The following is a 22,262-nucleotide window of genomic DNA, read 5'->3' on the forward strand; positions in this document are numbered from 1 at the left end:
ATGAACCCATTTACGACACCTTGCCGTGACGAATGACTCAAATACCTTTTTCTTTCTTATTTTTCCCCACAGGGTATTCTCACTCGGCCCTGATGAAGGTGACCTTATAAAAAGGTTCTTTTTCCCACACCACCGAAACACGGATCACAGCAAGGGGACTATCCCGGATTGGACAGACAATCAGTGGTCTATCTCAAACCTTAAAGAACATCCAATACCTGGGAGCCATATACAGCTCAAACTTTACCCCCTGCACCCGTAGGCAGACCCGACAGACCCTTTTCCAACCCATTAACTGGACCACCTAGATTTCACAATAAGACTCATTAGTGAAAATCATCAAAGGTTTTCTAACAAGATTTTGAGTAAAATCTGTCGCAATTGGTGTTTGGCAGATTGAAAGCCTTTTGCTTTGAATCACATGATTTAGAGAAAGCTCAGTCGTGATTTGAGTCAAGGGCAGTGTGACTACATTTATTTGTGTTTGTTTTTGTACATTGCAACAATTTGTGTGCATTTTCTAAAAAGAAAACGATTTTCTCTTTTCTTGATCTGTTTTTTGTACATGTAACAATTTATGTGTGTATTTTTTAAGAAGAAGAAAATTCGTTTCCCTTTTTTTTTCTTGATTTGGTAAAATGTTATTCAAATACATTTTGTGTTGAACATAAGACATTTCTATCTCTACTAAACTGAGAGACATTTTTTCGTTTCTCTCAACACTGGGTTCCTGTTCACTCTAGATTACTACCTCTTTTCTTTACCTTTCGCATTAAATGCGATTTGAGGGAAACTGTGATGCAATCTGACGCTAACTCAATCCAGAAAATCTTCGTACCATTTTACTTGGTTTAATTGGAATGTAAATATATTGCTTATTGTTCATAATTGAATAATAATTACATTAATAACATTTTTTAGATGTCACGACATGTGTGTTTGTTGTTTTCTGCATAAATCATGCATTTAACAAAGCAACCGGGATCTGATTCAGTCAAGGCCCGAGATAAGGGACTCCACCCATTTAGCATAATTCGTAGGGTGCCAGCACTGCTTTCCTTGCAGCATACTTTTCTTTGTTGTCTACACTTTTGGTGCCCAGCTGCTAGTCCTAAAAAGGGCACCCCAACTCAAATTTGTGTCTGGACTTGCTCCTGTAGCACCTCCCTCCAAAAAGGCTAAATTTTGAGGTATTTCCACCATATGTGAAATGCTGTGCCCCCTTCCCCGCACCCCCTCCAACATTCCCTGGACACGTCTGGGTATATGCTATGAAGACGGGCGGCAGTATAGTGCCACCCTTGCAGGATCCTGTACCATGTTTCCTGGAGCCATCTAAGGCCATTTGGCATTGGAGGCGAGGGGGGGTGACGTCATCCAGGATCTTGTATAAGTTTGATGTTAAGCCTTTTGACCTATTGTGTGTTAGCAAGAACTTCTCAAATGGGGTGACCTGCCGGCTGGCAGCAGCCTTGATATATATATATGTTCATAAGCCAGTACCGTAGTTGGAAGTATCAGAGTCTCTCCCCTCCTCCACCCCATACTCCTGTTTACTCTCTGTAAAAGAGCAAATGTTCTGGCCCACATGTGCCGAATCGTCCTGCATCCCCCCTCCCGCCATTGTCCAAAAGCTCCCAGTTCCCTTCCCGGAGTTAAATCCATGTTGTTAAAGATCAGGGTGAAGAGTGACAGGAAGGTCGCGATTCCAAGTATCCGCTACCAGTTTGGTGATGGCGCTCAGGTACATGTGTTTCGGCCTGTGTTGACGCGGCAGCCACAACACCACCTTCAATTTGTGCTGCGCTACAGCTCGATCCATTGAGACCCATTGCTTCCCTGCGGTCTCGGAAAACCATTCTCTTATCACCGCAGTCGTGCTGCCTCATAGTATTGTTGGATATTGGGGAGAGCCAACCCCCCTTCCCTTTTTGGAGCCATCAAGAGATGTCAGCTAATTCTTGGTCTCTTCCCCTCCCATATGAACTTTCGTAATTTTTCCCAATTCCCCAAAGAAACTGGAGGGTATTGCCAGCCGGAGTGCCTGGAATAAGTAGAGCAGGTGGGGAAGTGTAACCATTTTGACCACACCCACAAGACTCTAAGATTCCTCCAATTTTTGAAGTCCTTCGTAATTGCCATTAATGTGGCCGGGTAGTTAGCTGCATACCAACCCGGCAATGTCAGTGTAATTTTAACCCCCAAATATTTGATCCACCCGTGGGCTCCATACAAAGGGTGATGATGCTTTTAGCTCTGCCGTTTCTCCCCTCACCGCCGTTAGATTTACCTGTTTGGGTTTATTGATGTTAGCCCGAAGGCCCAATACCTCCCCAAATCTCTCCAGCAGCTCCCTACATGCTTGACCAGAACCTCTAAGTCTGGTAATCGACAGGAGTATATCGTCCGTGAACACTGTGACTTTGTGTTGCTTACCCCCAAAGGGTTTCCCATGAATCTCCCCAGACTCCCGTTATTGATGTAGCAAAGGCTCTAAATAGATTGCGTACAGCAATGGGGAGAGTGGGCACCCCTGTTTAGTCCCTCTTCTCAGGCAAATAGGGCTTGACATGGATCCATTCGCCATCAAGCGTGATACCGGTGAGTTGTAATTGGCTTGGACCATTTTTAGGAAGTCCCCTCCCAAACCCATTTTCCCCATCACCTTGATTAAAAAGGACTACTCCACTCAGTCAAATGTCTTTTCCGCATCTAGTGATAATAGGACCGAAGGGGGTGGCCATCTTCTGGGCTTTCTCCACTAGGTGTGTCACCCTCCTGATGTTGTCAGCTGTCTGTCTCGCCAGTACCAAACCTGATTGATCCTGATGAATCAATGACGGCAGATACCCCTCTAGCCAGTTTGCCAATATTTTGGTGTAGATTTTAGCGTTTACATTTATGAGCGCTATGGGCCTGTATGAGGTGCATTCTGTGGGATCTTTATTGGGTTTGGTATAAGGGTGATCTTAGCCTCTTCCATGGAAAATGTAATGCGTCCTATGGTCTTAAAGGTGTTGTAAAGCTGCGTCATATGGGGAACTAGAAGTGATGCATACGTTTTATAAAAGACTGCCGTATAGCCGTCTGGTCTCAGGGCCTTATTCGTGGGCAATTTTGCAATGGCTCCCCTCACCTCCTCTTCTGTAATCTTCTGGCCTAATACCTCTTGTGTGTAGCTGTATTATTTCAAGGAGATCTAGCTGTAACCGGCTCAGAGTGTTTTGGGATGAATATAGGGACTCATAGTACCTGTCCAGGAATTCCTGTATTTCCTCCGTGCTGGAGTGACCGTCCTCCCTTTCATCCTTAATGGCTGTAATTGTGTTCTTGCCCCCTGCTCCGCTCAGTAATCTCACTAGCAGCGCGTCTGCCTTATTGGCTCTTGTGTAATGTTTTTGCTGGACAAATAGCAGTGCACCCTCTGCTTTTATCGTTCTGAGGACCCCTAGTTGCCATATACCTCACCTGTAGGTCCTGAGTATGTTTCTTGTAGGGGTGTCCCCTGCCCTTTTCCTGCCCACCTCCATCTCTTCCTCTAGAGCGGTCATCTGTTTCTACCTTTGTGCCCTTGCCGCTATGAATTCCACCCTCAAGGTTTCTTTGAATGCATCCCACCTAATGCCCTCTCCCGTATCGGACCGTTTATTGAGCTCAAAGAAGGCCTTGATCTTTTCCCCCAGGTCCTCCCGTATCACTGTATCTCTCAGCAGCTCCTCCGGGATCTTCCATCTCCATAACCCCATTGTGCGTCCCTGCAGGTTAATTTTCAGTGACACTATCTCATGATCGGCAATCCCCAGAGGGCCTACTTCCACATCCTCCACCCTCCCCATTAGGTTAGCCGATACCCATTTATAGTCGGTTCTAGATTGTGTACCATGAACACCCAACAAGAATGTATATCCCTCATCCTCCCCCCTCAGTCACCTCCAACGTCCCCTAGTCCCATACTCTCAAACCTATCTTGCAATAGGGCCGACGCTACCGCTCCACCTGCCAGTCCTCCCCACGCTTACCTGTCCTGGTCCCTGTGCCACGCCATGTTGAGGTCCCACATCTGGATTATGTGTCCCTTTGCAAATTCCTCCAATTCCCCTATGAAAACCCTCATAAATAGCTCCTGACCCATGTTGGGGGTGTATACTGACACTATAGTGTAGGCTGTTCCCTTGTATTCCCCTCTTACTATTATATATCTACCGCCCTTGTCCCTTTTGGTTTCTGAGACCCTGAAATCCAGGCTGGTCTTGATGGCCACTGCTACTCTGCATGTCTTTGTTGGGCCCGAAGCAAGAAAGATCTGGGAGAAGCCCCTTAATTTGATCCTTTTTCAGGAGGTGTTTCTTGCAGTGCCGGGACATCCGGCCCTGCCACCCTAGTGAACCTAACGTATTCCTTTTGAGAGGGGTGTTAAGCCCTCGCACATTATGTGTTAGCCATTTGAACTTGCGGTTGGGTGGGTCTTGCTCTTGGCCGCGCTCCCCCTGTTTCTCTCCTGCGGTCGGTGCCTGCTCCCTTCCCTGGTGACAATTGCCCCTCGTCTCCTCTGAGTTGCACACTTTGGTTTTTTGCCCTTTCCACACCCTTGGCCCCCCCTGTCATCCCACCCCCTCCAACTCCCTCCCCCTACCTCCTCCTCGCCTCCCCCATCCCAGACCCCAACTTCGAGATGTTCCCCTCTCCTCCTTCCCCGATACTCTATCCCCCCTGACCCCTTGGGCTTGTCCACCCTTACTGACTCCAACATATTTGTGCTCCTTATGCCCCTGCTCCCTTAGTCATACCTGTATGTCCACCACCCTCATTACTGCTGGTGTTTGTGGGCTCTTTGTCGCCTCCGCTAACCCTCCACCGCCCCTCCACCTTTGGCCTCTTCTCCCCCTTTCGGGCGTGGTCCTCGCAGTGTCTCCCTCCTTTTGCGCCTTTCCCCTGCCATGGTCCACTCCCATGGCCTGGGCCTTGATCTGTTCTCAGGTAGAGGGGACCCATTTCCGTGCTGGTCATGACCCAAGTCCAGATGCATGCAATATGTCTGCTCCCTCCTGTGGGGAGACTACACGCTTTTGGACCCCTTCCCACTCGAACACCAGTCCAAAGGGAAAGGTCCACTTGTACCTAATTCCTCGTTCGATCCTTGACTATTGGGCCCATTTGACGACGCTTGATTAGTGTGCTGTTCGCTAGGTCTTTTTATAGGGAGATCTGTTGGCCCTTGTATAGCTCCGGCTCCTGTAGCCTTGCTGTTCACAAGACCGCTTCCTTTTGCCCATACCTAGTGAATGCTGCAAGGATGCCCCGGGGCCTTTTGTTGGGACACTTATTTTGTCGGCCCACCCTATGGATCCAGTCCAGCTCTATTGTCTCTGGCTCTGTTCCTCCCACTAGGTCTGCGAAGATCCTCTGAGTCACCTCCTTCAGTTCTCTATCCTGTACCGACTCCGGCAGTAGTTTCATTCTTATGTTGATCCTCTGGGACCTATTTTTGATGTCCTCCATTTCCAACTCCAGGATCTGAGTTGGTACATGTAAGCGTTCTATATCCTCGCTGTCTGCTGTGGACTCTTTGTCCACCTCCTGCAGGCCCCTTTCAATTAGGTCTGTCCTCTCCCCTAGCTGGCCCACTTCATGCCTCATTTCCACAAGCGCTGAGTTGAGGTCCGTGCGCATTCATTGAAATTGCTCTTGGAAAGTCTTGGCCAGAGTCACCTGGAGGGCCAGCATTTCGCCATGGAAATCTTGCCTTGTTATGAGTGCTGACAGCTCCACCTCTGTGGCATCCTTGCCCTGCGTCGAGCGGGCCATGTTGTTCTTACCCAAGTCCCTTGCTTCCAGGGGTGGCCACATGGTGGGGAGGGTGCCCGATATGTCTCCTGTGGTGAGCGCCACTTTTGTGGCTCTGCATTTTACGTTTGTTGTAATTTACGCCACTGGGCCCTGCCCTGTCCTCCTTGCATTGTAAAGATTGGGCCGTGACTCATGCTCTTTACCGTGGTGCATTTCCCTTATTTGGGGTCGGGGGGCATCCACGCTCCAATGCCCTCACTTGCTGCCCTCCTTGCTCAGTTGGTGCCGTTTCGCCCAATTGTCCTGTTGTCAATTTTTGTTCGGGCCAGGGGTGGTGGGGGGGGTTCTCCCATTTTCAGTCCTTCTAATCCAGCCTCTGCCCTGCTACTGGGCTTCCTACGCTTGCAAGCCCGGCCATTCCCTCTGTGGGCGTGAGGGCTGTAGGCTCCCTCAAGTCCCTGGCACTCAGTGGGGCCTCTGCAAAAAAGCTCGAGGCAGGGGTCGGTCCTGGGTCCCACCACACACTTTCCCTCTTTCCCTGCAATGTACTGGTGTACCTGGGACCCAGGGCAGGGGCTACCGCTCACCCTGGTCTCGCCCCACCTGAGACGGCTCCTCTGCGCTTGTGACATTGTCGGGTTGGCCGCGCGCCTTCCACTGCAGCCCTCCACTTGGTTCCAGTGCTGATGTCCTCCGGTGCGAGACTTGCAACCGGGGCGTGCCTTGCTCCTTCGCCGCCAGACCTCCTCCTGTGGCCGGATCATGTCCTCCTCTTTCCCACCGCTCTACACCTCATGGCCACAGCCGTGTCAACGCTCACTGCCTTGCCTTGCCCGGCATCTTGACCTCTGATCTTCTCCTGCTTCCACGATGCTCTCCACAGGTTCTACTCTCCTTTCCTCCTGTTCTGCCCTCATTGCAAGCACTCTGGGGGTGGTGGAACCGCCTTACATTGCAGCGGGCTCGGGAGCCGTCGCCAAGTGGCCATCTTGGAATCCAGACACCAGAGTTATTAAGCCAACAACTCCAGTCCTCATGAGTACAGGCAGCAAAAAAAGCGAGAACCACCAACCAAATGGCAGCAATCTCATGCATCTGCCAGGGATGGCACATACTGATATGCATCTTCAGCATGCGATGCACTCTAACAGCCGCAAGCAAAGCTTTTCATTAACAGTTACATATGTGCTGCAGAGTGGCTTCTGAACAAAGCAAAAGATTCTTACCCGTTTACTTCAGGCTTTCCTGCAACAGGGCCCCATGCCCTGAACTGGGACACTCTCCAATGCGGGCCACCATTGTTTCAGCACTGTGGCCTCATTCGGAAGAAAGTGGCTGGGATTATCCCCCTATTTGTATATTTTGGAGCTTGTATTCTCTCCTGGGCGGGGAAGCCAGGACAAGATTGGAAAGGGAAAGAGTCCAAATGGGAGAAGGGTGGGAAAGGAATGGCACAGGAATTAGGAAAGTGTGAGTTGTTTGGGTGAGGTCAGAGGAAGATGAGGTGGCAAAGCCAAGTGACCAGAAGGAGGAAGGATGGTAGACTGGAGTATGGAGGCAATTTGGGAAAAAGGTGAGGTATTGTTTGGAGAGCAACTAGTAATGTGTGGTAAATGTGAGTCTAAAGTCTGAGTAAGAGGAAGTGTAGAGAGTAATTGTGACAATGAAAGGAGGGTGACTCAGTAGGAGGTGGGGTGGAGTAGTAGTAGCAGAAGGGAGAGTCAAAGTGTGGAAAATGGAAAGAGTCATAGTGGAGTGGAGAGAGGAAAGTAGTAGGGGAGGCTAGCAGAGGAGTGGAGAGCGGTAGAGGCGTGGATCGGGGAGAGTTGTAATAGAGTTGAGGGAGGAAGAGAGGCAGGAGAGAGTAGATATAGAGCTATCAAGGGAGACACCAGAGGGGCAAAAGTACTAGGAGAGAAGATGGGATGTAATTGGAAGGAGGAGAGTAGGGAAAGGAACATCTGGGCATAGGAGTATTGAGACAAAGTGGGGCTTTGGTGTCTGAAAGGCACGTCCCTACAACCCTATAGAACTAACATCAAGATAGAGTAGGGCTAGTCTAGGAAGTCCCAGAGGGGGACTAGACCGATAAGGTGATTGCCTATAGGCCACCACTTAAGGAAAAATTGTAAAAATCGTACTTTAGATAGAAGGGGTCAATACGCTCTAGATATTATCCTGGGGAGTTAGGACACCCGATTGTCCAAGGTATGTTCAAATCAGAAATGTCAGAGGGCGAAAAAACTGCAAGTCATTTAAACGAAAATGACAGTTTTTTCTTTTTTATTCCCGCAGACATTTCTGGCAACCCGCACACCTCCCCACACCTCTACTTACCTTTTGGCGGCACACTTCGCTGTGTGCCGCCAACGCCTACATTCTTCTGCAATGCCGGTTCCCTTCACTTATGTGCAAGGGAACCGGCGCTGCAGCGTCCTTTTTTTTCCCCTTGTTTAGGTTGCGGGGGACACCCCTGTAACCCCCTTTACGATTATAGTGTACAAGGGTGTGGGGGACACCCCGCTCCCCTTGTTCACTATAATCAAACCGAATGGGATATTTATTCTAAATAATTCAAATAAATATCCCATTGGTTTTTTCCCCGGTCATTTCTACGGATTCCAGGGCACCTAGGTTAGGGATGAAACTGAACTTCTAGATGAGAAACTGAGGGACGGCCCTCTGCGCCCTGTCAAAAAAAGTTTAAAATAAAAACCCTTGAACCATCTCTGAGAGTTGGTGTATTCTTTAGGCCAACTGTGTCAATTTATGATAAGCATCTGCAGCACCACACATCTTTTGAGCACTGACCCAAAACGTTTTTTTCAAATAGCTTGGAAATCAAGCAACTGCAGCAAACTAGGAACCATCTGGAGAGAGAACTGAGGAAGCTGGAAAAAGAAAAGGAGAATGGCAGGTATGTGCAACTGTCCCCTTGTCTGTTCAGTGTGTGAATGTAATTTACTGCACAAGTGATGTCCTTTTACGGTCTGCACAAGTTAGATATGCATGTTGTTAACGAGATATGCCCAGTTCCCCGTTTGTTGGGTGCCATTGGGGTTAGCACATTTGTCACAACATTCTTTGATTCCTGCACTGCACGTTGACGTTGAAAGCTCAGCTGGTGATTTCATTTGGTACCAAACTGCAAATGTGTGTAACGTGTTTCGTATTCTTTGTATACCCATGCTGAACTGATGGCTTTTTTCTGTTATTGTGAAACTCTTACACAAGTCTCGAAACAAAAGAATAGATTTTTTAAACTTGAGATTTAACACAAGGGAATGACATAGAAATGTTTAAATCATTTCTTGACAGGATAATACATATAGGAATTACACTGGGCAGTAGTTGTAATGTAAAGAAGAACTGTTAAACATATCCCAGCCTTACTTTTAAGGTGTTGGGGGCAAGGCTACCTTCCAAAACATATGCAAACCGGCAATTCTTCAATTTTTCTAAATTAAATCTGATTAAGTAGTCAAGGCCCGCCTGCCGGTGGTTGGCGAGTTGAATAGGAGGAGGGTTTGATGAGACTATATGCTCCTGTATTGGGTCTTTCATTGATTCTCATACTTTTTAATATTCGGGCCTCTCAGGCTGGGAAGTAGTAATGTTAAATAGCACATGAGTCTACAAAAGACCTTAGTAGTGGAGCATACTTGCTAACATGGGGAGGATCCCAAGGCTTGATCATGCCATGCCACACATGGAAGGCAGTGCCACTTTGTCACAGGATAACTGTAGCTATTCCTGACAATCTAAGAAATTCTAGGAGCAGCGTTACCACAGAACTGGCTACGTTGGTAGGCTTGGCACCCCTTGTGCAGGTGCTGATATGATTCCAGAATCCATCTAACCAAAGAGGGGTAACTGAGCTACATGATGGTATCCCTGAGTTAGGTAGATACCTAAAGAACAAGAGGGAGTTAGGAACTCCAATGTGTTGACTGTAGACTGAAGGTGCGGTCAAGCAAACAAGGGAGGACAAGTAATGCCCAGAAAACTCCACCCCAAGCTCCCTTTTCCAATGAAGCACATCTGAGTTCCCTTATCACAGAGAAAGGCTCCGTGACAGGGCCAAGGTTTGTTAGGCAGAGGGAAGACCACCCAAGGGAGGGACAAGCCAGTCCCAAGTCTCACACCAGGGCTTTAAGCCACCCCCAGCGGCTGGGCAGCCAATATCCATCCCATTAAATCTTGGTCAACCACTAGGAAGTAGAAGGAAGTGAAGCAGTGGTAACGAAGACCAGTAAAGCACTAGGGGAGTAGGTAGTACAGAGAGGTGTAGACGGAACCTTTGGTGAAGATCAGGTAGTAGACCTGAAAAACAAATGGGCAAGCACCTGAAAGGTGGCTAATTGTGTAGAAAGCTTTGTGGGAGCAAGGAAGTGGTGATCTTTTGAGAACACTGCACAAGCATTAGGTCACCCTCCTGTCAGCATCTGGCTCCAATACATCTTGGAATACATGCCACTCACAGCCCTACTTGCAGAATACAATCAGAGGCTCAAAGTGTTGAGCTAATGTCTGTGACTGAGTAATCACAAGACCCTGAGTACTGTGAGAAACATGGTGCATGAACCCTTGAAAGTTCCAGAGAAGCAACTGTGAGAAACAGTTTGAGGGAACCCCTTAAAGCCCTGGACTGTGAGCTCGAGATTTATTGTGTGGATTTGCTTGGGGAACCCGGCACAGGCTGAACACTGGCAGAACATTTGTTTGGACACTTTGCTTTTACAAGAGACACTTTCTTTTGGATAAGTGTACCAAGAGCTCTATTCCACCAAGGAGAAGAACCATCCAGAAAACAAGTAGTTAATTCTGACATGATTCGTTTATTTTTGCCCGTTCTGTTCTCATTTATTAAGGAAACCCTTTGTCAACCCGATTCCCTAGTCCATCCTGTTTGTCGATCAATGCCAGCTGTGTGATAAGTGTTGATACAGATTGCAGGTAAGTCATTTGGGCTTAAAGTCTTTTGTAAGGTTCTTAATTCTTGAATGTATTTATTTGTTAGGGACAATGGCAAAGTCAAAGTGCAATTGGGAACTTAACCTACCAGGTTTTGTATTGGCTTATCTAGGTTTTATAGTGCCTTATAAGAAATGGTTAAAGCGACAGCTTTTGATTGACTGAGCAAGACAGGCTTCTAATTGGCTGAATGGTCCCTAATGCGAAGTATAAAACACAATCTTACAGATGAGACAATTATATATAGGGCTTTGCTTCAGGATCACTCTAGTCCCTTTCCCAAAGGCAATCACAGTGCTGAAAGCCTTGTGGTCAGTTATCTTAGACAATGTGTGACCACTAACAATCAAAAGTCTTTGCAAAAGATGCGGACAATGGCGGCATTTCCTGTGTCCCCATCAATCCACACCGGTTCTCTTGCAGTTGAAGATATTAGAGCAAGGACTGCTGTGCCAAATAAGTACTTTTGGGGCTGGGGTATATGGGGCAGCTTGTTGGTTCAATGAACGGTACAGGTTGTTGGGAAGAAATGTCTTGGGTTCCATTTCTAGGGCTTACATATATAAACCTATTTTGTTTACAGGATGGTTCCTTTGAGTTCCTAATGCTCCGAGTGGTAATGTGGCCAGAGCAGTCAACACCACCCGCCAGAAAATTTGAACTGGTTTAAAATGTGCAATAAGTGCTTTGTATTATCATGAAAATGAGGGAAAGTCCAAACAATGGGCCTCATTGCAGGTTTTGCAGTAATTCGGTGCTAAATCTGCTTACTGTTACCGCCACCATAACCCATGGGTTTACCATGGGATCACAAGTGATAATAGGGCAGTGTAATTCTCAATTTTTCAAGTCCATCAGACTGCATGTGGATTTTTGGTAGACTTACTGACGGCGGAATCATTGCGCAATAAATCTGCTGATTTTTGTAGGTAAAGTGGCGGACTCGCATCCAGCTTTTTGCTGGAGGTTACACCCTCCAATTCACCAAGTTGTAATTTGATGGTGCACGAAAAACTGGTAATTCTGTTACTGCCAAATAAATTGGCAGTAATGGAATTACTACCTGTTTTTACCCGCACTGCAGTACTTGTATGAGCCCCAATATAAACATATTAAAGGACCATTGAATGTTCACGTAATTCCACAAAGTCGAACAGAACTTTTTCTAAGCACAATTTTCCTCAAGTCCTAATTTGAAATCTTTGTGCATATAGGAATGAACGGGCCAACGTTAGCCTGTGGGTGTGAGTAGGTCGTCTGCACATTGGCACTGTAAGCAGTTCAGGCTCAAATAAGACGTACAAAGGGATTAGAGAACCCACCACAGGCAGCCGTGTCAAAGATTTGCACTCCACGCACTCCAGTATGTACACAGAATCCCCGCAATAGTGAGTAGTATCATTGCAGTCCAATTCTGGATGGGGTCAGGGATCAGCATGGGAGTGCTACAACCAATGAAGAAAAACCTAAAGGTGAGTAAGGGGACCCCCAATAGGTGATCCTAATGAAGATTAAGTTGTTCCAACAAATAGCCTGCAAAGTTGAGCCTTTGGCGCAAGATCAGTAGCAGTTGACAGCCTGATAAACCGCATCATCAAATGAAGACCATGACTCTTGAGGAATGCAGCAGTGTCCCCAGCTGTAGAAAGTGCAGCATGACACATGATTGGAGGTTTCCACGTCAGTACCGCTAGACAGATGAAGCATCGAAGAAAGGGTCCCACAGAGACAACAGCCATACTAAGACACCAGAGGGATGTAGTGTTTGGTTCCAGGCGCCAAGCAGCACATTCTAGTGCTAGGAGTTGCAGAGACACTAAAAGGCCTTCTGAAAAACTGATCCAGGCATTATCTCTCGATTAAGGAAAAGGAGTACCAGACATGGTTCCTTCTGGTCGGTCAGAGCTTCATTGCCGGAGTTTCCAGAGTCCAAAAGATGTAGAAGTAGAGCTTCATTAATCATCTTCGATCTTTTTTGTCTCTGAATGCTTCATGATGAAGTCACAGCTGTTGACAAAGTGCCTGGTGTAGGGTATCTTTTTATTGTTGCACCTGAGGGAAGAGGATTGCCACAACCACCAATCATGAACACTGGCACCATTCAAACATGTGTCAGTCATCGAACCAGTGCTGACCACTGGACACTAACTTTCACATGCATTCTCCTCGGCTACCTCAGGGTGCTGGGGGCGGTGTGGAATGTTGTGTGGATTTCAGAGGAATCCCAGAAGCGTTCCACTGCAATCACTTCCGGGTAGCCGCCTGCCCAAGCTCACAATAGAAAAATCACTTAACACAGTTGTTAAGATGGATTTCCAAAATCAACCCAGGGGGTGCATTTTTGGAGGCCCACTGTGTTAGGGTGAACATGAAAGACACTGCGGTCTAGCCAAACCCAGTCAAGGGTAGAGTGGCAAGACTTTGGCTCAGCAGGGGTGTGAGAGCGTTCTAGGGCTACAATGAATCCACACAAAACAACATCAATAATTACAGTTAGACAGACAAAAGCACACAAATATACAATGATTTATTAGGCCTTTGACATCACCACTAACTAAAGAAAACTCTAATGAAATATTGTCACACACTTACTATAAAGCCTATATATACATTCACACTAAAGAGAAATTAGAAATAGCATGTGATGCTAAACCAGTGTTTGTTTGTTTGTTTGTTTTATTCACTTTTTTTTTGCGCACCAGACCTGTAGGTAACAGGGTGCAGCAGTAAGAAGATGCAAGGCTTACAAGGTTACAAAATATACACAATATACAATAAAAAGGCTTACATAATTACAAAGTATACAATGTATACAGTTTAGATGCATTTATGGTTACACAGACATAGAAATGTGCAGATATGCAAGTAACAAAGTGTCGCAGAGTGTAAGAGGAGAGTTATGCAAGTTGGAAAAGGTGATGTAGGTACAGCATAGGCCAGGATAGGAGACTAGGGGTCAGTGGAGATGAGGTGTTTGATGGCGGTTTTTTTAAGTGTGGGTAGGGTTGGTCTGCTCTTATGTCTAGTGGCAATGAGCTCCATAGTTTGGCAGCTTTCACTGGGAAACTATTGCCGCCAATTGTGGTGAGCCTGTATTTAGGTATGGCCAGGCAGTTGGTGGTGCCAACTCTGTTAGGCCTGAGGGAGATTTTTCTGTGAAGTTTGTCTGTGAGGTAACTGGGGGCCGCATTGTTGAGTGCTTTGTGAGTCAGAGATAGCGTCTTAAACTGGATTTTGTTACCAGTAGATAGCCATTTATGTTAGCGTCTAATGGGTTCTTTTGTTTATGCCAAGTGCTGCTCTCAAGGCATTGTTTTGTAGTGTTTGGAGCCTCCGGATGGTGGTTTTATTAGCAGTACTGTATAGTGCATTACAATAGTCGATTTTGGTCAATAGTATTAAGGCTCTAGCCAGGATCAGGCAGCTGTCGTTGGAGAGGAATGGCTTGCCAGCTCTTATGAGCTTGCATGTGTAGGCCGTGGTAGAGGCCAAGGATTTAACCTGTTTGTCCAAGGACAAAGTGGAGTCCAAGTAGAAACCAAAGGGTTTTACTTCCTTGGCAACTTTGATGGTATTCCCGTCGATATTGAATAAGGAGAATTCCTGGCCTAGTTTTTTGATGTTGGCGTGTGTACCCAGGATTAACAACTCCGTCTTATCATCGTTCAGGCACAGGCCATGAGTAGCCATCCAAGCCTGGATGATAAGATATACCCTGTTCTCCAACTCCGTGTTCTTACTGTGATCCCCAGAAAGCGGGAGGAGAATCTGTGTATAATCTGCATAATTAGTGTAGATGGCACCCAGATGGTCCAGATCGTCGAAAAAGGGCTTGGTGAAAATGTTGTATAGCGTTGGAGAGACGCAAGAACCCTGGGGAACTCCGCATAGGATAGGGATGGGGTCTGCAGCTGCCGATGGGGAAAATACTCTTAGTTCTCCCGCTCAGGAAGGATTCAATCCATTGATGGCCTCAGCGGAGAAGTGGGCAGCAGAGTCAAGGTGTCTGCAGAGGACCTTGTGGTCCACTAAATCAAATGCAGCTGAGAGATCAAGTAAGACAGGAGTACTGTCCTCCCTTTGTCTATCAGCTCATCGATTTGGAATTTTAGATCAATTATGGTGGGTTCCGTACCGTGTAGCGGGCGGAAGCCAGATTGTCTGTCTCCTAGAAGTTTATGCAGTTCTATGTGTTTCTGAATTTGGTTGTAGGCAGCTTTATCCAATATTTTAAGTAAAAATGGTACCGTGGTGATGGGACGGTAATTGGTAGGGATAAGAGGGTATAGTGTTTGTTTCTTGAGGAGAGGGAGCACACAAGACTGTTTTAGGTTGGCAGGGATGGAACCTGAGGCAAAGGATGCATTGATCAGTTTGGTGATGAACGGAGAAAGTTCTCTGGCCGCAACTTTTATTAATTGCGCTGGGCAGATGTCACCTTTACAATTGGTGGGCTTCAGTGAGAGGATAATTTTTTCTACTTCCAGTGTAGTCATTTTAGTAAAGTGGAATATATTAGGTGCCGTCGGTGTGCCACTAGGCAGAGGGTTTTTAGGCGGGTATTGTAGCTTCAGCGTTTCTTTTTTTTGCTGTATTTTGTTTTGGAGCATATTCATTTTGTTGGTTAGTGCGTGTTGGATGTCTGCGCACCAGGCCTTATCCTTGGTGCAGATATCGGATATGGCTATGGCTATGGCTAACTCTAGTTCTTTTAGAATAGAGAATCGTTCTTTCATGCTGGAGTTGGATTTGGCAATGTGCTCGTCATAAGAGTTACGTTTTGCTTGGCAAACCTCATTCTTATAGTGTGAGGAGCTCGAGGTTAATTTGTCTTTATTGTCAATAGAGGGGCAGAGTCTCCAGTTAGTTTCACTTTTTCTTTTCAGGAGGCGTAGTTCTCTAAGTTGTGGCGTGAACCATTTATTTAAATGGGCTTTTGGTTTGCTAGGTCTGAGTTTGAGGGGGGCTATTTTATCCAAAGTGGAGAGCATTATGTTGTTAAATTCATGGGCTAGGCTACTGGGATCTAGATTTTCTGGTAATGCGTTGAGAGTTGGAAGGATCGCAGGGATTATTTTGTCCACCGTGATGCTTTTTTTTATTTCTGGTTAGACATGGTGGTTCTAGTAGAGGGGCTGTAGGGCTAGGTCTGGTAGTGGATAAATGAAAGGATACCAGAGAAGTGTAAAACGGGTAAGTAGCCAGATGCATAACATATGGTAGGAGCACTTTAGAGCAATACTAAAACAATTCCCTAGCACTTTAAGCCCAGCCCTTAGTTGGTTTGGTGCCTTTTTTGGTTTCTAGTTCTTCAGCCTCTGTGTCTAGTTTTCACTTGGCCATACGTCCAAGGCTTCCAGGGAGCAGGGGATCTTCAAGGGCTTGTGGCTTGGCTGGGCCTACCAGGGCAAGGAACGTTTTTTGTGCTTGATTCCCTCTTGCCAGTAGAAGCCTGGTGCTCACAGATATCGGCCAGAGCTTCTAATTTGAAATTATTTAATTCCTGTAAGCGTAGCAAAAGTGTAAGAAAGACAACACTCTAGCATGCTGCACACAGGAGCGCTTAGAACAATAGGTTCTTTTGATCCACTGTTTATATTTCTGACTTCCCACCTTCTTTTTGGATATTCTTATTTCATGAACTATCTGTGTGGATTATACTTGTGGTAGGGTACCCTCATGGGCAGTGGTGTAACACAAGATTTGGGGGCCCCCTGCGAGCCATGCTGAGGGGGCCCCCAACTCAGCAACAAATCAAGGGTCGCGCCACACTCTTGGCCAGCCTAGATTATCACACTTGCGCAATACGCACAAACGTGCTGCTGAACGGATATGCTCCACACTGTACTAGGAGAAAGATATACATATGTGTTTTAATATAACATACATCACACTGTCTGAGAAAAATTGGCTGAAAAGCCAGAGTGTTTGCAATTGTTTTGTAGGGTAACACCAATCCAATAGATGCAAGTCACCAACAGAGCACAGGAACATTAAAGCTTTGCTATTAAAAATGCCATGCCACAATGAAAACATGTCCAACTGGCTGCACAAGGTAGACCAGTGTCGACATGTAATAACAATATAGTAAAGCTTGTCAGGCCACATTTAGACATATCTAGACTGGTTGCACCAAAATGGCAGTCGAAGCAATAACACATCAAGAATAGAACACACATTCAAGCCTGTGCCTCTGTGGCCTCTAACAACACGGCCAAACTCTTTAAAATCTGAAAAGAGCTGGTCAATCCTGTTGAGGTCTTTACATCTCCTGTTCCCTCCCAGGCCCTCTGTATGGCTCTGTCATCTCATTTCTACGCTAAAACACAGGACATCCTGTCCTCCATCTCCTCTTCCTCTCCCTCTTCCTCTCTCGGCCCCCCTTTGGCCATCTCTACCTCTCTTCCTCCTTTCTCCTCTTTCTCTCTGACAACACCTGACGAGGTTTCTAGACAAGTCCGATATGAAAGTGTCATCCAAACAGGTGCTCTCCTGCTCCAGCAGAACCATCAAGAACCATATTGACACCCTCGCTCCAGCCTTGACCGATTTCTGTAATCACTCTTTCCCCTCTCCCGTTAAGCACTCCCTTATGCACCCACTCCTCAAGCTTTCTGCCGATCCTGCCTGCCCGGCAAACTATCGCCCAATCTCCATCACCCCTTTCCTGGGGAAACTGTTGAAAAAGCTGGCCATCTCCCAGCTCACTCTCCACACGGAATCTGTTGGTTGTCTACATGACCATCAGTCTGGCTTCAGAGCCAGAGACACGGAAACTGCTGTCCTGAACACCTGTGAAGTTCTGCTCTTTAACCTTGATTCTAGCATTCCTTCTGTCCTCATCCTCCTTGATCTTTCCTGTGCTTTCGACACGGTCAACCATGCCATCCTGATCAATCCTGATCAATCGACTCCATGAGAACCTGGGCATCACGGATCAGGCCCTTGAGTGGCTGACCTCCTTCCTCTTGGACTGCCCCTCCCAGGTCTAACTTGGTCCCTTTCTCCCGCTCCATCCTCTCACTCTGGTTTTTCAACCTCTATGTGGCCCCTTTGACCCACCTGATCTCTACATTCTCCTCTAACTTTCAGTGTTATGTGGATGACACTCCGCTTTCCTTCAGGCTCCCCTCAGACTCCTCATCTCTCGCTCATTCCTGACAGTCTATACGCGATTCAGGATTGGTGTGCCTCCAACTATCTCTGCCTTAATGTCAGTAAGATGGAGATCCTTCTTATTTGGACTCCTGCCCCTGCTTTCCCTCTCTCACTCTGGTCGCCCGCCTTGGGCCCTCTTCCTTAGCCTTCCTGTGAGGCAAACAACACTGGTGTCATCTTTGACTCCACTCTCTTTCTCTCCTCACATCTTAGACATTGCCAAGAAGTCCCACTACCAGCTGCTCCTCCTCAAAGGGACTCTTCCCTTTCTCACTTTCCCCCAGAAGCTCACTGTCTGCAGAGCCCTGGTTCTCTCTAGGCTGGACTACTGCAACAGCCTCTTTCTCAATCTGCCTTTCTCTACTATCCAGCCCCTGCAACTAATCCAGAAAAGGACTGCAAACTTATCCTTGGCCTCAAGCACAGGGATCGTATCTCTCCAGCCCTGAAATCTCTCCACTTGCTCCCAGTTGCTGCAAGTATCAAGTTCAAGACCCTTTGCATTGTCCACAAGGCGTTCTGGGCCAGGGCCCAGACTACATCCAACGCTCTCTTCCAAAATATCTTCCTTCTCAAGCCCTTCGCTCAGCTACCTACAACTCACTAAGGGTTAGACGCTTCTCCAGGAAGAGTGGGGGGTAGATCACTCTCCTCTACAGGTGCCTCCCTCTGTAATAGCCTCCCTGCCCCTCTCAAGCTTTAGCAGACCACCTGAAGTTCTGGAAGCAGCTCAAAACATTCCTCTTCTCCTCTGCTTTCTCTCTCCCTACCTGACCTACCTGTCTGCTGTACCGACTGGTTGCTTGGCTACCCTCAGAGTCTCACTGAGTCGAGACTCTTTCTTGATCAGTCACCCATGCACTTCCTCTGGTCCTACCATGCACTTAGGGGCTGTAACTGTAACCCTACCGTCCCTTGTTCTCCTTGCACTACCCAGAGCTGTGCTGCCCTGACAGCACTTACTCAGAGCATTGCTCTCCTGTTTTTCCCCTCCCCTCTCCCTTGCACTTCCCCCGTCCCTTTCCCCTTGCGCTTCTCGTTATCGCACTTGCACGATCTGAATGACACAAGGCCTAGTAAGATCATTTGTCTTGTCCTCCCTCTATCTTCCATCCCTTGTCTTGTCGCGCCTAGAAACACTTGTGTGCAGGTGCGTTATAAATGACTTATATCATTTGATCACAGATGCCCAGAAAAATATACAATGCTGCAGTAAGAAACGGCTGACTGGCAGCACCCAAATGGCAGTCTAGCCAGGTAATTCTCTGAGCAGGACTGCTTTATCATAAATGCCCCATTAAAAAAAAGTCATACCAAACTGAGGAATGACTAGACTGGCTGCACCATAATGCCTCTCTAGCCACTAATACCACATATCATGCCTGCTTAGCCTGGACATGGCATTATAATTTGTTGTATAATCCTGCCCCCCCACACATCCCCTCTGCCTCCCACCCCAACCTCTAAAATCGGCTCCTTGGCCCAGAATTACCTCCACGTCCCTCTTCCTTGCCCCAGAGCTTACGGTTGAGGCTCCTTGCCTCATATGTAAGTACTGGAATGAGGAAGAGTGGGACTAGGAGTAATGAAGATTACAGGTAGCTAAATCAAGCATTACTTCCATGTACCTCTACCTCATCCCAGTACTTGTGTATGAGGCAGAGTGCCTTATTCACAAGTACTGTCTCATACACACACACTGGGACGAGGAAGAATAGGGCTAGGAGTAATGAAGATTACCAATAAGTAATCCAGGCATTAAACACAAGTATTGGTGCAACAACATTGAGTTGACTGGGATTCAGTTCAGCAATCCCCCCCCCCTGAAATGTTGGGCTATGTTGACCAGACCTGGCTGACCTTCAGAGCAGTTGCCAGACAGAAAAGGACACAGATGTTAAACGGCACCTGGGTTTCTCTGTTAACATGAACCCACCAATTAGTAACATAAAACAATTCACTGTTAGTACCTGCATTCAAATGCCAAATTTTTTAGGCAATTGAAATCGTGATGTGGATTTAATACTTGCATGCCAGGGGAGTGATTGGAAGGGTAGAGAGGGAACAGGAGACCACTCATTCTCACATCAGTCCATAAGTGGGTGCTTTAAACCTTAAAGGAGAGTTAACTGCTTGTAACATTGAAGCTGCACTAGAATAGTCTCATAAAAATGCATAAAGAAATTAGATGACCCAAACAAATAGGTTTGCCCCTCCCCCACCGCCCATGAAGTTGGCACCCCTCCCAAAATTTGAAGGGTTAGCCCCCGAAATGTAGGTTTTGTTGCACCCCTGAACGCAAGCACACACACCATTCACCATATACACACACGCACACCCAGCCATCCATACATTTAAGTGCGCATTCTTTCACCATACTGGCACACCCAGGCAGCCATCTATACATTTAAGTGCGCATTATTTCACCATACTGGCACACCCAGGCAGCCATCTATAAAATTACGTGTGCACCCTTTCACCATAAAGGCACACACCCAGGCACCCACCCATATATTAAAGGGTGAACCCTTTCAACATACACTCACACACGCACACATCATGGGGTTGAGTGGAGAAATTGAGCCTCATTACAACTATGCCGGATTGTAAACAACGGTGCTGGTAAGCTCACCGGCACTGTTGTTTCCGGGCAGGCATATTACAGCTCTGCGGGCGGTTGCCGTCCTGCCTGGCAGGTCAGACCTGCCAGGCAGAACGGCACCCACCCGCATAGTTTTCACGGAAGCACCGGCACCGTTATTAACGGTGCCGGTGCTTCTATGGTCCCCATTCCCATAGAGTCCGATAGGACTTTATGGAAATGGAGACTTACCATTTGCCGGCGCCTGACTTCCCAGACTGCCAGGGTTGTAATCCCCCGGTGTTACCGGGAAGTCGGGCGCCGGTAAATCATTACGGGTCTGGCAGCAACCTGCTGGTAGCAATGGCACAGTTGCTGCCAAACCCGTAATGAGACCCACCATTTTTTTGAAGTCACTCTACTCTGACTTCATAAAGAAATGATTAATTTCTTTATAAATGCAGAGGGAATTCAAAAAGAAAAAAATATATATTTTTTTTCTACAAGTGGGAGCCCCTCCCAGGACATGTGCTGACGGGGGCCCCCGCACCGCGTGGGCTGCGGGGACCCCTGTTAGGCCAGTGCTCATGGGAATTCAATTATGGTAATGGTTTTTCCAATCTCTACTGCCTCGATATATAGTGACTGGTTGCTTAATGAAAACATTCTGTATAGCCACCACATATTATTACTTACCCCTGATGAATGAATGTCCCAAATTTTCAAGTGACTGAAACATGTATGGCTCTGTGCGCTACACTTTATCTTTAAAAGTGTGTTTTACAATGTATACATTTGGTTTGTCACCCACTATGTTTTTGTCAATAAAATGATTTTATTTAGACACTATAGTACAGTAATTATCTATTGTGTGTTGATTCCTATACTAGTTTTCTATAACTATGAGTTGAGAGAGATTTGGATTTTGCCTTTGTTTTCTGCATTTTTTCACACACTGCCCAACAGTTTCTTGTCCTTTTGCATTTAGATTTTGCCCATTCTACGCTGTTGTGATTGTTGTGTTAAACTTCTGGTGCTTTCAGCCCCCCGTAGATGTTTCATGCACACAGGGCTGGCCTAACCCAGCCCTTCATTCACACAAAGGGGCCTTAAGCAAGGGTTTTGGTAACCAGCCAATCGCAGTGGCCCCAACTACTAACAAATACCCAGGACCATCTCCACAGGATGTGTAATGGCCATGTCGAAGGCCAGCGACTGCTCTAAACAAGCCAAACCACTTTAGTTGGGGCAGGGCTGGGTTCAGAGTGAGCCCACGTGTGCACAAAGGCCATTTCCCCCCAAACAAAGGGATGCTTAAGGAAATAAAAGTGGGCAAGAGCAGGACTAAAAAAAAACATGAATACTCCAACAGCTACCAAAACTCTACATTGGGATGTGGTAATACACCATTGGCAAAGCCAAAACTAAATTGCAGCTTCTAGACTGTTCTACTTCCTAAAACCATTGTCGGTAGATAATTTCCTTCGGGAAAACATTGGGTACTTTCAAAGCACCCCTCTCACAGGAGCCATATGGGTTACCATGAGACCCTATACTAACACAGGCATGCAGTGACAGAGGGACTACAGAAGAAGTGCCCCTGACCACAAAAAATCAACCATCCTGTAAACCAAAGGCGAAAAAAATCATAAATCTTTAAAGGAACCATAAAATGAGACCGCAAAACGTAATTCTCCACTAAGACTTCCAATTTCCAAGCATCTTGTTGTGTCACTTTGTTCCTGATAGTAATGGCTGACCG

General features: G+C 46.8%; 1 protein-coding gene across 7 annotated transcripts in view; it reads left to right on the top strand.

Annotated features, from left to right (window-relative positions):
• IQCE (IQ motif containing E) overlaps nucleotides 1-22,262 on the top strand; it is a 1,388,455-nt gene that overhangs the window by 770,005 nt on the left and 596,188 nt on the right. For all 7 annotated transcript variants that reach the window (XM_069647600.1, XM_069647604.1, XM_069647602.1 and 4 more), the window contains one exon: nucleotides 8,621-8,704. In XM_069647600.1, the coding sequence (XP_069503701.1) occupies nucleotides 8,621-8,704 (84 nt within the window). The remainder of the gene's footprint in view (nucleotides 1-8,620; nucleotides 8,705-22,262) is intronic.

The sequence above is a fragment of the Ambystoma mexicanum genome, chromosome 2q (genome assembly GCF_040938575.1).
Source record: "Ambystoma mexicanum isolate Mex_15411 chromosome 2q, UKY_AmexF1_1, whole genome shotgun sequence".
Taxonomy (NCBI): Eukaryota; Metazoa; Chordata; class Amphibia; order Caudata; family Ambystomatidae; genus Ambystoma; species Ambystoma mexicanum.